The sequence below is a fragment of the Pyrgilauda ruficollis genome, unplaced genomic scaffold (genome assembly GCF_017590135.1).
Source record: "Pyrgilauda ruficollis isolate IOZ18807 unplaced genomic scaffold, ASM1759013v1 scaffold5, whole genome shotgun sequence".
Classification (NCBI taxonomy): domain Eukaryota; kingdom Metazoa; phylum Chordata; class Aves; order Passeriformes; family Passeridae; genus Pyrgilauda; species Pyrgilauda ruficollis.
Genome location: NW_024526599.1, coordinates 15,770,505 through 15,786,380, shown reverse-complemented (window position 1 = coordinate 15,786,380; position 15,876 = coordinate 15,770,505). Strand labels below are relative to the sequence as shown.

The following is a 15,876-nucleotide window of genomic DNA, read 5'->3' as shown; positions in this document are numbered from 1 at the left end:
AAAGGTTAAAGCACTGTGAAAGAAAATCCCAACCTTCTCTCTCCCCCAAAGCTGTCATTTCTAATACTTCCCTAGAAGCCAGACGTAAAACCTAATTCTTACATCAGGCTTTTGTATGGCAGTGCAGAGCATATACCATTTTGAAATGGGGTTAGTCCAGTAAAACATTATTAAGGGAAAAAATTATAAACAAGTTTTATAATCATCTGTCAGAGACCAGAAATATGCAGATAGAAATCTAGCTCTAAAGGGCCAAAAGCCAAAAGGCTGGCATTAAATCTGGTAGCATTAAATTCTTATCATTCTGACAAATTTTGGCAGTTTCTATCTTTTCCCTCCCGTAACCAGGATTCGTACCTCACTGAGTTTGCGGTGTAGGCTCTGAAACTCATTAAGCTTCCTGGGAACAGTCCAGTTCTTAGTTTCAGCTCCACCAACTTCTTGTAAACTCACCATGACAGAGTAACAGGGCACTTGTTCTCCATTCTCTTCTAAAACCTTGGGGGGGAAGAAAAACCAGAGAAGGTAATCTCTGTTGAAAGTAAACAGTGGAACATTTGAGCTGCCAGGTGACTGGCTTGCAAACAGTCATCAGTCCCACACTTCTCTTAAGATTTGAAAGCTACATATGGAGCAATTCCCTTAATGAACTAACCTTCACCCAAAACGCTGTGCCAGTCCTGAACCAGTCCTCCAGCTAACCACTATTACACCTTACCTACAGTTTTGCAGTGCTGTCCACCAGCAGCCAAGTTTCCGTGACATGTCCTCTTCAAAACAGCTGAGTGTATTATTTCAGTTTTTAAGGTACCTACTATGTAGCTCTATGATTGCTCATCAATACTCCATCTCTCCTACCTGCGTTTACCTGAGTGTTCTCCCTTTATTTCCACCCTCCCTTCCCAGTGCTTCTGCTGAGGCTCACCCCTGCACCAGGCACAGCAGCTCTGCAGCTGGGTCTAGCAACAGCTGGTGCAGTTAAGGAGCGATTTCTCTGCTCACGTGAGCTGCTCTCCTTGCACAGTTTGTGGCATCCATGCACTATTGTGAGGAACTCACAACTTTACAAAAATACTTATAAATCCAATCACAATCCTCAGCCAGAGAAAGGAGAAGCAATCAACCAAATTGTGCAAATGTGAAAACTACAGCAAAGTTAGTTTTTGTTAAGATGATGGCAGCAGTGTGACCACACTGTTGCTGTGACCTCTTAATTTAATATAAGAATTGACATAAGAATTTCATCCTTATGTCCTATTGGTAGCAAATTTTTGTTTACTTATTTTGAGGAGACAGCCAGATTGATTATGAAAGACAAATAACAGACATGCATAAAATATTTCATTCTAGAATGCTTGTCTTTACCTCTAGAATGCTTGTCTTTACATACATGCAAATAATGATAAGGTAATCATAAAATGCCACTCCCAGTCTTTTTGAGCAAAGTTATAACTTTAAAGCTTTTTTTAAAAAAAGAGTATTTAAGTAATCTAATTAGGATAAGAATGAACTTTAAAATTCATGTAATTATGACACCTTTTCTGAGAAGCCTGTAGAGAGCTGACAACACAATGGCATGGATGAATAATTTGACAAGCAGCTACAGCACCCTCGTAAAAGCCATGTGGCTGAAATGCACCTTCATATTTTAAGCTATTCAGAGCTGTACATTGATAATATTCCCTGTGACGCATTCCTCATAAAGCTGCACAAGGACCACTGGGAAGCCAAGTCTGAGGCCCAGATTTCACAAATCTCTGTCAAAGAGCTGCAGCAGCACTCAGACAGAATGCAAAGCACCAGCCTGAATGCCTGCAAATGTGCCTGGTTCTCAGTGCAGCTATTTGGAGAAGTGCCTATCTCCTGCCAGACTATTGCAGAAATAGATGCTTGAACAGCCTCCAAGATGCAGGTCACAGAGACATGGTGCAAAACAACTGGGATTGTCTGGGACAGTCCCTGCCCTGTCTACCCTGAGCTAGATTGGATCTATGTTGGTAGGTGACCCACAAACACCTCCTGGCTGTCATTTTTCAATACTGGGAGATGAGTGCTGAAATTGCTGATTTGAGTCATGCTAAACTTTCCATGCTAAATTTGTTCCCAGGGCAGGGGTTTGCATGTGTAGGTCATCTGAAGTGTGATTGTCAGGAGAGAGTCATCCCTCTGAAAGCACATTTTCAAAATAGGAGGATGTAGTCCTCCTGCTTCAAGCTATGTGCAGAATCCTCTAAATTCCAATTACTAAATGTAGACACATTACAGCTTTTTTTTTCAAGTACCCTCAAATACTCTCATATAAATACTGAAAATGTTCAGGATCTTCTTAGGAATGCAACATTTTTCATCAACTTAGATGCTTGCGAATTTATTTTTCCAAATTAATGTGTAAACTGGAAAACAGAAAAATTGAATGTTAGGAGGTCTTCTAAACCAGGAGATCTAGTTCTCTGCTGTTAGCAGGCACCACCTCGTACAATTGCTATCATGAATGAATTCCAACTAGAGAGCCACATTCCTCTAATTCTCCCTTTTGCTAAGTTAAGCAAACAAAACTTGAAAGTGCTTTCAGAACCACTTCTCGTGGGAGAAGTTCCTCATTCAAACCCATCCTTCTCAAGGGACACAGCCCAGCACCTGCACAGTGACTAACACTTCCTCATCTTGAGTGGAAACTCCCTCCTAATGTGTTCAAGGGTTGTATTTACCCTTGACAGACCTGCAGCCTGCTCAAGATGAGCTGCACATCTGACAAGGCACCAACATATCTACTGTTTCCAGCCAAGAGGTGCTCCAAGGGTCAGAGGTGCAGCCCAGAGCTCCTGCTGAACACAAACCTCGCATGCCAGCGACATTGTGGAGGCTGTGTTTCTAACGCTCCTGCCCAAAAAACCATCCAGCTTTTTCCCAACCTTCCTAACCCTTTTCTAGTCCTGTTTTTAGGTTCTGTCTGTACAGTGCCGAGTACTGGGGGGAAATCACTTCCCTGTTCCTGCTGGCCACACTATTTCTGATACAGGCCAGGATGCATTTGGTCTCCTTGACCACCTGGGCACACTGCTGGCTTATGTTCAGACAGCTGTCAACCAGCAGCCCCAAGCTCCTGTCCACTGAGCAGCTTTTCAGCCACCTCTTGTCCAGGTGTGTAGTGTGGTAACCACAAGAAACATGCCATTTTCTTCACCTTTTTCAGATCTAGAAACTCAATTCTTTCTGAAAGCAATAGATTTTTTTAAAAGATGTTATGCTCTGAAACAGTCATTCTTTGGACAAGGGAGACAATGTCTGTTAAAATATTAAATTATACAAGGCCAAAACCATTAAAGCAAGCAGATAGAGTTAGGCTATTTAGCTCTAAGTTATATACCTGTAATGGGGAAGAGACACTCAGAATTACACAAGTTGTTATCATAGGCCCCTTCATTCAGCATGTTCCTACTCTATTTTTCAACCTCTATCAGCCAGCCAAAACACTGAGTTTCCAAAGTTTTATCAGAAATATGAGCTACCAAAAGACACCTAGAGATTATATTATTTACACTGATATATATATATATATATATTTTTTTTTTTATATTACTCAAAACTGTAAAGACTGAAAGATTCAAGCTAAGAGATTACAAACAAGAGTTTGGACATGTTTTTTTCCCCAAGACTTAAGTAATTGTTTTCTTTTGTGCATTCTCTGTTAACTGATTTAGTAGACCAATTTAAAAGCTCAATGACTGGCTATTACTCTTTCAGCTCAAGATCTATAGCAAAAATTACTTTTACTAAACCTGTCTGCTAAACAATAGGGCCAATATTTTCTCTCTCTAAAATCACAGAGCTATATTCTAGGATTGGCAACAATGTATTTTGCAGATAGAAAGACTATGTCATCTACTCATGCCCCCTGAAACCACTCACTGCAGCTAGAATATTCCCAAGCAGTTAACTAACAAAGATAACTACAACACCCATGTTTTCTCCAGCCTACCCTTTGAAGCATGGAGTTGCAAACAGCACAATTTATGCAAGCCTATATTTAATTGCCTAATCCAGTACTACTCATAAGTTATAGCTAAGGCAGCAAGCAATTAAAAGCCTCTTCCAACCTCTCTCTAATTTAGCCAAACCACCTTCTCCTCTGGTAATGAGAGACTCTGGACAGTTGCATGTGGCTGCATTTGTGCAGAAAACTGCCATTCTGCACACAGAATTTGCCAGATTTTAAGACTAGGCTTCAAAAGCTACAAATAACTCTTAAGAAGACAATTCAAGAACTTTTCAGTTCTCAATAGTGTCACCTGCAAACAGCATTAAAACCAAACCAAATCTAGACGTTTCGACATGGAAAATTTGGTTTTAAAACTGGCACCTTACAATTTTTTGACCTGTTGGATTTATGTCTTTTACAATGACTTTAACTGTTGACAGACCTATCACTGGCTTGCAAGAGCTTAAGACACAACCAAATAAACTCCACAGCACACACTTTTTTCCTCCAACAAAGAGTTACCTCAAGAAAATTATTTGTATTCTTTTCAGGAACATTTTCTTAGTGGCATACAAAGGGAAGGCAGCAGACACCCAATTAATCTTTAGATCTTCGCACTGATACTGTCAAGAAGATTACTTATGTATGTCAGCCTACATTTACTACATAATTCACTGAGATCCTTTCATGATAAGTGTTACTAGAGAGCCAGAAGATGGTAATACTTTTTGCTTTCATCACAGTTTTTTGCATGCATTCTACAATTGTCTGCCTATGCCCAAATGGAACAGCAAAACAAGACAAAAAAAAAGTAACAACTTCTTCAACTTACAGATATAAAGCACTTTCTTTCTGGGCATTCAAGCCCCTTGAAACTGTACAGCCATTAAATACAATAATACAAAACCCAAAAAGTATAAGCACTGCATCTTTGAGACATAGCAGAGACACAGCTGCACCCAAGTGCAATAGCATGGTAATACAGGAAGACACAGCTCTCATGAAAAACAGTGCCCCTAAGACAGCAAATTACCCAGTGCCAAAACTTGTTTATGTACATGCAGGTGATTTTTATAACTCCATTACAACAGTGTCTGAGGAACAGAAATTCTGTGTATGCATCATAGTAGCCACTGGGGAAACAGAAGAGGAGTTAGAGGTTAGGGTTCTTTCCCCCACAAGTAAATTTCTAGTATAGGTATAAGGAAAGTATCTACACATTTTTCTTCTGCTTTTCATGTAAGTTTGAATAGACCCAGAAGATCAAAAGGCAGAAAAAAATCCCCTACCTCTCCTGAGACAATGAAGGCTTTCCACATGCCAAGGTTCTCACACCACCAGTCTGTTCTTGCAATGTGCAGCTGAAGGTCACTGTGCTCTCTCTCCATCAGAGTAATTTCATCCTTCAGCTTAGAAACAATCTGCAGAGAAAAGTTTATTCATTATAATTGGTAGGAGAAAGCTTGTGCAGCACACAAGCTTTATGTCTTTAGGGACACTGTTCCAAAAGAAGAAAAAGGGAGCAAAAGCAGAGGGAGAAAGGGAGAACAATTCCTGTGGATCTAAAACCAAACCAAACCAAACCAAACAAACAAAAAAAAAAACAAAAAAACCAAACATATGTGAGGGAATTGATGATGCCTCCAACGTCTAGAGCACACAGCAATCTTAAAGGCCAACCCCAACCCTCACACTAAAATAAAAAACAAGTTAGAAGTGCAACTACTATCACACTACCAGCATAAAAGACACTTGAGATATGATTATATATTACACACAGTATGTTTTATAAGAACTTGAAATTGACAGTAATGAAATATACCTTACTGAAGACATCTTTATAATTTTCAGGTACACATCATGTGACTGACGGATCTGGGAATAGATTGCATTTCTAGGAATTAACTATGTTAGAAACCACTCAAAGTTATGACTTACTTCATTCTAGTTTTGAGAAGGCAAGGATTTGTTACTGTGGAAAGCACAAAAAGTAGGCAAACATCCTGCCAGGAGACAGTATGACAAGAGAAGGTGGAAATATACCTAAGATGTGACATTAGAAACACAGTAAAAGCAGATGACACTTTTCCATTTTTAAATATGATATACCACTTAGCCAAATTTATCAGTTCTGTCACTTACACCACAAGTGGTGCATTCTACAGAGCTACAGGAATTCTGTCTCGTTCAGAATTTGTCTCATGTCAGATGTAAAACAGTATCTATGTGACAGCTATATAACAATTTTCTAGCAAATACCTCACCTTCACTGAGGTATTTAATATTTTACTAATTTAGTATTTTTCTTATTTGCTATCAATGCTGAGGCTTCTGTGCAATCACCTTACTTTGAGTCCAGTGGCATCCAGAACATTCAATAAATACAGAACAACTGGTAAGACTTTATCATTAATAAACAGCTGTTACATTTACAAACTGAATACTGAGACCTTACAATAATACTGGATCCATTTTACTATTCTGTTTCAGAGATGCAGCTATTTTCCAAGACCAAGTATATTTTAGAAACAAAAACATACAGGGAAAAACCCACTACTTCAGTAGGGGTACAATCCCCTCCTCCCCAAGAGCCTAAGTACAGAAAGAATATAGCTATTATGGTTTCAAGAATGCAAGAAGAACATAGAACATTCATGTGAATGGAACACTATATAAAGGTTTAGTTATATAGAATCATAGAAGGGCTTGCGTTGGAAGGGGGACACCCCAGAACAGCTGCAAACGTTTTCAGTTGTCTGCAGTACCCTCTGGCAGAAGGAAGATGTGGAAGGGACAGAGGGAATGAAGCTAGCCAGGGTGGCCCCAAACTCTAGTGTCCACATCTTTCTCCTGGAAGTACCTGTGCCCAGAGTTGGGGTGTCAACTCCTATTCAGACAAGCATCTCAGCACTCACTTCACTTCCTGAGTGAAGGAAAAATGTATCAAGGAGCCAGCCAGGTTCTGAGCAATGATTAATACCCAGGTACATTTTTGTCATTGTTAGCAGCAGGATTTTAGGAAAACACCTTGGCTCATCTTACCCACCATCTACCATCTGCAACCAAATCCCATTACACCTGACAAGACAGGCCCAACTGCATCTGAACAACAGGCATATAAAATCAACAAAGTTGGCCCAAGCCATGTGCAAGTCCCTTGCTTCTCCTGAGTATATTCTCAGATTGCTTACCTGTTTCACTTTGGAAACAGAAAAAGATATATATTATTTGCCCTGGTCCAGAGATTAAAGTCTCACATCGCTCTGAATTTTCTCTTTGATGACAGCGTGCTTTTTCCTAGCCCCTAATAAAGGAATCGGTCCCTCCTAAAGGTTTGGGTTTTTATCCCTCAGCTCCAGGAAGTCCGTCGGAGCTGGTGCTGTGCCCCGAGCGGCAGCAGAGGGCACAGGAGCAGCGCATCCGCACCCCCAGGCAGCGCGGCAGGGCAGGGAGGCAAGGGACAAACACCCCTTGCCACCCACAAGGCAGCACGGGAGAGTGATCCTTATTCCATGGGCAACAAAGCAATATATAGCACATTCACAAGTTTAGCTAAAATAGCTTTTAGATATGGGGAAAAAACAATTAAAACTAAGTACTGATTTCACCTTCAGTTTAACAAATTGACTGAAATAAGCATCTGACCCATACAAAATGTGACAACTGGATAATACACAAACATTTATCCAAAAATTAAAAAATAAAAAGAAAAAAGAACTGAAGACACAAAAGGTACATACCTTTTTGTCGGGTTTTGGTGAATTACAAATGGAATTTAGAGCCTGTTTCTTATACTCAAGCTTATCATTTAGCTGGCGAAGTTTATTTACAGCATAACTGGCCTGTTCATTAATTCTTGTGCTGCATTCTTCAGTAGCTTCTTCACAACCTTGGCTCTAGGAATAGAGGATGGGAGTAATGGCTACATTAATATGAGAAAACAGTTATCCATAGAATGACAGAATGGTTTTGGCTTAGGAAAAACTGTGTGATGTTTAAGGAAGGGACCTTAAACATCACACAGTTCCCATCTCACTGCCACTGGCATGGACACTAGACCGGACTGGTCAGAACCCCATCCAGCCCAGCCCTGAACACTGCCAGGGAAGGGGGAGGAGGTGGATTAGCATTTGCTTCTTGATATAGATGAAAACATAGGTACAACAGATATTCCAACCATCAGATCCAACATGAAATGTCAGTCTGTTGTAAAAAACAAAACCAAAACCCCAACAGACAAAGCCTCATTACCATTTCTACTACAGTTCTTTGGCAACTGCAGCGACACTGTAAAAATGACCTTCAAGCTAAGGCTTTAGTGTTAATGAGAGGCAGAGTTAAAGTTTGTTTTAAAAGCAAAAATAGCTTAGTAGTCATGATCACTATTCAGAGCCAGATAGAAAAGTAAATACTTAGTGCTGAGCTGAAAAATAATGAGGATGGGGCAGAAGGGAACAAAACCAAAAAATTTCCATATTTCTAACAAACAGTCCTGCCCCTCCCACAAACCTTCACAAAACAGATTTGTCATCCTGCAGAACAATCTAAACCAAGTCCTTTAGCTTTCTACACAGTTTTACTGCTGTTTTTAGAAGTGTTAATAAAAATGTGTTAAAAGCACATATGCCTTACCCTAAATTCATAAATCATTTTCATATATTCATTCAGACAAACCAGTAGCTTTTTCCATCTTGTGTACTACAGGCTGCAAAAAATTAGAAAACTTCACACCTTTCAGTGACATTCTCCTTAACATCTTCTGACATATAGCTCAAACTCCCCCTTCTTACTGTACTTCCCCAAATAGACACGAAGACCTTGAGATCTAGCAAACAGCACTCAGCTTTTACTGCTGCCATGTTCAAAGATCTTTGAGGTCTGTTTGTGACTGAGTATATCTAAATTTATCTGAGGGAAGCTGAGTCTATTCTCATGAGGATGGGTTCTATGTTATTTAATGATATTCCAACTAAGTAAACTGTATCTTTATATCATAAAGAAAAAAGTAACAGAAAGAACTCGCACACTTTTGTAAATTCTGTGAGTTTTAGAGGAGACAATCCTGTTGTAAATTCCATAGTATCTTATATCTTATTTAAGAAAGTCTGAGAAGAGATAACAGTAGCAATAATAACTAATCTCCTTAGCATGATCCTCAAACATAATGCAGAAGTCAAGAGTTCTAGGTTGAGAAATCCATGCCCTTTTCTAGCTCTGCCTTTGCCTGCTATGTGGCTGAGTAAAAACCCATTAGCTCTATGCCCTGTCCTTTTTTCTGTCTATTCTGCATGGACTATGAACTCCTAAGGTCAGAAACTTGCCTCCAAGCATGAGTACAGACCTCAGCTCAGAATGTTGTCTTCTGGCACTACAGTAACACAAATAATAATAATTAACAATACTGGGTTTTATTTAAAACCCAAAAATATTTAATGTAAAGAACTATAAATAACCCCAAACCTTATGCTTGTTGGGAAGCACAGAGGTAAAGAAAGAATCAAGAATGCTATTTTCAGCATAGAAGAATTAGAAGACTTTTCACATGAAGTTCAATGGTAGCAATCAATTACAAAACAATGAGGCTGTGCTCCCAGAGGTGGGCTACATGATTTCTCTGTCACTAACTTTTCAGACACTTAAAGCAAAAACCATTGCTGAAGGTTTTCACTAGGTTTATCAAAAAGAAATGCTAGAATTACAAGATCAAGTAACCTGTATTCAAAATATCAAATTTAACAAACAATCAGTTCACTCAAAGCTGAGATCATAACGGATTGCTCTGTCTTCCCCCATTGGTAAGCTGATAATGGCTTCCAGTTCTGGGAGTGATGTAGAACACAGACGTCAGTCTTATTTTAGTGATCTGACACATGCAGCACCAATGCAGTCACCAGATCCTCTCCTCGAAGTGCTGGATGCCAGCACTGCCTGCTTCTGTATTTCTACCTGGGACATTCATCCAAGTAGAAATACATGGAGATTTGTGGAGGTTTGTCCTGGAAACAGACTGGGAAGAAGAAAGAGCTTGTTCTACCTGCAGCAGAACCAGCAGGCTGGCCCTTTGTAGATTCCTATCTTGTGACTTGATTTTCTCACATTTAATCAGGGCTCATCCTTTTGCCCTCATCTCCTTGAGTGCACAAGATGGCTTTTTATCTATTCAGCCTATAGCAGTGAAATTTATAGAAAAGGAACACAGGTAATGCCAACAGTGCCCCAGGAAGTGAGGACACAGACCTAAAACCCAAACTGAAAAAAAACCAAACCAATCTGTACTTCCTAACAATACATATCCCTTCAGAAACATCCAACTTCTCAGCTGTCATTTCCGATCTATGGGGAGGAAAAAAACCCACAAACTTATTAGCCAGTACTGCATTCTCACCAAAATTTGAAAGAACATGGGGAGTTTCAGAAGGACTCTTATAATTTGTTTTCATCTTTAAAGACCCTGAAGCATAGCACGGCATCATTAGAACTGCTCTATTCAAGAGATACTCAAGCAGTATATACAACTTCATACTTAATTTGTTAAAAATGAAAAAAAATCTGCTCTGAATGTTATAAGCAGACTTGGCAATATATTAATCTTTAAGGTTTCACGGCTTACACAGACTTCATATATGGTCCATACATATCCAAGGACTCAAAGGAAGGACAGATGATGCTGATGTCACAAATCTAACTTTTGGCAGCTACAGTAGATGTTATCAAACACAGTACAGCTAGCCCTAAAGTACCGCGTCAGTTTCCTCAGAGAAATCATTATCTGTGTTAGACTTTGAATAAATCATATGAAGAAATAAGAAAGCACAGCATTTAATGCTTCAGGAAGCTCTGGACAAAACTGTTCAGAGCCATTGCGCAAAGCCTCAGTGATCGCAAGCACAAGGACACAAAGCCTTTGAAGTACCTACCACCATCAACACAGAGCTGAGTTAGCAGTGAGAATACTAGAAAACATCTTGAATATTTTACCAAGGAAAAGAATACAGGGGAAAACACACACTGAAAAGACTCATCAAGCTCTAAAAGCACATATTGCAAGTAATTTACTTAAAACTACTCATCTCTGCAGATTTGCTGATACACAAACTACAAAGACTAGAACAACTCACCTACAGAAATTAAAGTCATTTAAGGAGTAAATACAAAAGCGTTAGGTTCTGGAAAAATTGTTTCTAAATAGCAGAATGTAGATCAGCACTTCTGGACTTATTTATTTAGATCTGGTTTTGGACAAACTTTTACATTTCATTGAGTTCTGAGCAAGTTCACCTGTAAAATGAAGACATCCATGCTGACCTGAAGCAGCAGCCTGACTGAAAGAGGCACTCAATAGTCTGAGACGTGCTCCTGTCAAAATGTTCTTGGATAAATACAGTTCCCCTGACATGACTGATTTAGACAACCCAAGGACAAAACCTGCCCCAAGAAGAGTTGCCATTGGCTTATTGCTTATGACATTTTGAATGCTCTGTTTTAGTATTTAGAGCTATTGTGCTAGATTTATCTTCCAACATGGTATATTAATTTATTCAATAAAAACCACTAATAATTCTATTTTACATTACTTTTTCTTCTCTTTTGTGCAACTCTAATATCTATTTAGTAACTAGGAAATGCATGGGAGACAGGGACAATGAGCAGAAACCTACTGAGTTTCAATGAGAATTTTTTCACTCAAAAGCAGAGCAGCTGAACTTACATGAAATGTTTTGCACTCTCTGTTTCTAAGAAGATGTGAAATACAGAGGGCTTAAGAACCCCTGAGCCTGAGCCATCTACTTCAACTATAGAGAAATTTAAGTAGTCTATCATTTTGTACCCTTTTATTTCAAAGAGCATGTAAACAAACAAGTTTAACCAGATGAAACTACAAGAGTGATGACATTTATAAATAAATGCATACAATAAAGAAGATTAGTCCAAAGCCGAAGGACAGAAGATGCTACAACATTCTTTTCTCAGGACAGTCTCTCAGATCACTTTAAATAACAGTGAAAGAAATTGTCTGTGTGACTCACCACTTCATCTTTGTCCTCAGGAGTTAGCTGAGCAGAACTTCTTTCTTCCTCCTGCTTGACTGATCTCTCATATAAATCACTGACAATGAATGAAGGGTAGTATCTGTCCTTTAGAGTTTCATAAACATCTGCCTGAATTCTGTAGAATACTTCAATGCCTTTATTTCCCACAAGACTTTGCTGTATTTCCTTATAAAGGGATTTTTCCACAGGTATTTCTCTGCTTTCCACAAAAAAATTCTGGTAAATTTCACTCACCAGTTGAGGTATTTCAGCCTAGGAAGCAATGGAGAGGGAGGGAGAAAAGAAAAATGAAAAGATATTGAAAATATCAAGATGACTCAGGACCCAGATGCACAATTTGAAGGATAATCAAGCTAATTTCCTATCCAAATGTATGAGAAGACATCTGTAAATCTCTTACTGAAATCAAGCATGCTGCCTGCCTGTGCACCTCTGCTAAGCAATCCATTTTACAAGTTAAGTATGGATATTTGTTAAGTGAAGAAACAGCTGTGCCCTACAATTGCCAGAGCTTCTGCATCCACTCCTTTAAATCCATGTTCCAAAAGCTGGCATTAAAAGGAAGAAAAGTGCTAGAGCAACAGTGTGGTCACCCTTTTAAATTCAGATGGGAAAGCTCAGCTGAATCAGCTCTCCTGTCTTCTGATGAATAGAATCAATTCACTTTATACATGATTTTCATTAATTTGCAGAGGAAAAGGAAAAAAAAAAGATGCAAGAGAGGAAAAAAAGCACATTTGAAAAGACATTTATCAGTACAGGAGGCTGGGTATTTTTTATAGAGCACAGTAAAGTGCACAGGATTAAACCTTGCATTAACAAACAGGAAAGAGAGAAAGTAATGCAGCAGAGCCCATAATCAGCTCCCTAAATTACCATCTCCCTAAACTGGACAGAATTAGAAAGGGTTTATCCACTCCCTCAGAATGGCACAATGTTCTTACCTGCCTCATCTGACAACACTACAGCCACATGGCTGCAGAACACTACCTTTGTGTGAGCTGCCCCTGTAGTGGCAGATATATCCATATCCATAGGTACATACATATTGTTTTGAACAGGAAGACAAAAAATTCACAGCTAAGAGGTCATAAAATCATTTATAGTACCTTTTCCAATCACAAGCAGTTTGCAAATCAAAACTGATTTACAGAACTCTCTTCACAGTGCCTGACAAACCATTTTTGTCAACACTTTCTAGCTTGAGTTGGTTGGTAGTCATTTCTTCAGATTGTATTAATGGTTCACTACTCATACTCTACAGTTTATCTCTCTGTTTAAAAGATGCTTTATGTTTTCCAATTGATTGGAATAAGAGCAATAAAATTACAGTAAACAAAAATTTAACTGATAATCAATAATCAAATCTGTATTTCATGCTAGCATGAATCCTGAAAGTTTAATTGCTTCTCCCAGAAATCCACCACACTGGTCACAAATAGCAAATTTATCCTCTACAAATTCTTCCTCTGCACCACTGCTCCAGGGTGCTTGTTGCAACTTAAGTGATATTCCTTATCCTTGTTTCAGGGTTCTAATTCCTACTTTATTTTAGCCAAAATTACAACATAGCATTGTTTCTTCTCTCTATCAGCAGTGTGGTACTCCTGGAGAAACTTAGCTGCTAGAGACTAGGGAAAGGCCTTTTAAAGCAACACGTCTCTTCCAGAAAGATTTTAAGAACATATATACACACAATTTCATTATTTTCAATTGAATGGGCTACCTGTAATTGGCAAGATGAGAATCTTATGTACAGACTATCCAGTTGGAATGTGCTTCTACGTTTCATGTGAACTAGTACAACAAAAGCCTGCAAGTTTTTTGTCTGGTGGAGAGGGAAATAATTCTACTCCTTCTGCATATCAAGTATTCCTTTTAACAGATGTTGTTACAGCAACCAACAATAAATCATCATCACAACAGCCCACAAATTGTAATTGCAATATTATCTTCAAATATTGACATGAAGCAGTTAAAAAAACCCAAATGGCTTAGAACCCATCCTATGCTATTGATATTTCAAAAACTTAAAGACATTTCCTAACATCAAGACCACGACAAACAGCATCATCAATGTACAAAGCCATATAGGCTTGCAGCTTCCTCCACCTTGTTAGCATTCTTCAGGTTCTCCACAGACTCCCAGAAGCCGATCAAAGCCATCTTGTCCATCCTCTCCATGTAGATCCGGAAGTGCTCTCGGTAGGAAGGGTTGGCCAAAATTTCTTCAAACTGAAGAATCTGAAGAAGGGAAAACTAAGAATAAAAACTGGGAAAATGCCTAATTCTAACTCCTTTCCTTATAGGGAAAATCTTTTCACCATGCATCCCACAAATGTGTCCTAGATTCAACTACACAGACCTCCTACAGTAATAGTTTTGCTTCATTAAAAAAAAAAAAATAGAGTTTTAAGCACTTAGAAGTTAAATTCATCTATGCTTCTATCAGATAGTAAATACCTCCACATCTTTCTGGATACATTTCAAAGGACTAAGATGGCATTTCAAGTCACTCATGAAATGCTATTGTCAAAAATTTAACTTCCAATGTTCCTGCAAAGCAGAGGAGCTGAGCTGAAAGCTAAATGATCTGTTCTTTACTTGTTTTGAACACCAGCAGTTTCCATACCACAGCCCACAGAGCTTTGAGATATATCTCAGTTATTCCCAGAGACACAGAAAAAGATGGAATACCTTGGCTGCCAGGGCATTTGGTAGCCAGTTCCCACTGTTATTGAAAAACATCTATCAGGAACACAGTCAGGAACAAGTATGTTCTGGGATATAATGCTCAGGACTTTCCCTGAGTGAGGAGGGTGTACATCAGGCAGTAAAGGAAATGAAACACAGGCTTCCTGTACCCATGCAGATGCTGCAGCCATTAAGAAGTTGCATTAAAAAGCTATTATCACTTCCTTCTCCTCTACTATTTTTGTGAATCCAGGCATTTTCTTCGAGACAAACACCTCAAAACAAAACACTCCTCTGACAAAATTATCAAAACTTCCCATACAGAACAAAATGAATAACCTTGTCTTTCTCTGAAAAATAAGACCAATTTTCCAAATACCTCATGAAAACCAAGCAACCTTTTCTCTCCAACCCTTCAGTCTTGCAGCTGAACTAGTTTTCATGTCACTTATTTAGTGCCCTTACTTCTATCACCAGGAACCCAAACACACTACCAGAGTAGTCTGAATTTGTTTCTCACAGGCACCAACCAACTCACACCTTTTTCTTTGAAAAGAAAAGAAGGTCCTGAAGTACTGGGGCTAACAAGTCTCCGTATGACTTTGTATTTTATAACAAAGTTTATTTGGTATGAAGCAAGATGTGAATTCTGAGATTGAGGCATTAATAATTTCTCTAATATGGGTTTTCTGATACCTAATAATAATAATACAGTTCTAGTCAGCATCAGGATACCTTCCTCTCTGGGAAGACCACTCATTTTCCTAAACCTAGCACCTGTGAAACACTGCAACCAAGTTATATGTAGGAAAACCAGTTTCCTTGTCTCAAGCTACACATGAGGAAACTACCTACATGGGCACATACACAATTACTGGCACAAAATCAGTGCCTTAACAAACCAAGCTAAACGTGGTTCTTTAACAACTGCAGTCATCTATGTTTTGTCTGAAACAGCTCCCCCAAATTCTGGCCAGTGTTTAAGTAAATTATATCTGTCTCATATGAAATGCTCATTTACATGTTTAAATTTCCCCTGTGACAGTCATGTGCCATTCTTCTCTTTATTATTTACCATATCAACATCTTCTGGACATGATGTTGCTCTTAGCTTTAAAACTATTCAGATATATGAATATCTGTCTTTAAAAG

General features: G+C 38.8%; 1 protein-coding gene across 2 annotated transcripts in view; it reads right to left on the bottom strand.

The window, feature by feature from the left end:
* The window catches only part of SNX25 (sorting nexin 25), an 81,964-nt gene that overhangs the window by 10,376 nt on the left and 55,712 nt on the right, over nucleotides 1–15,876 (bottom strand). For both annotated transcript variants that reach the window (XM_041480052.1, XM_041480053.1), the window contains exons 8-12: nucleotides 14,143–14,274; nucleotides 12,007–12,282; nucleotides 7,720–7,875; nucleotides 5,269–5,400; nucleotides 358–498 (exon numbers count right to left, since the gene is read on the bottom strand). In XM_041480052.1, the coding sequence (XP_041335986.1) occupies nucleotides 358–498; nucleotides 5,269–5,400; nucleotides 7,720–7,875; nucleotides 12,007–12,282; nucleotides 14,143–14,274 (837 nt within the window). The remainder of the gene's footprint in view (nucleotides 1–357; nucleotides 499–5,268; nucleotides 5,401–7,719; nucleotides 7,876–12,006; nucleotides 12,283–14,142; nucleotides 14,275–15,876) is intronic.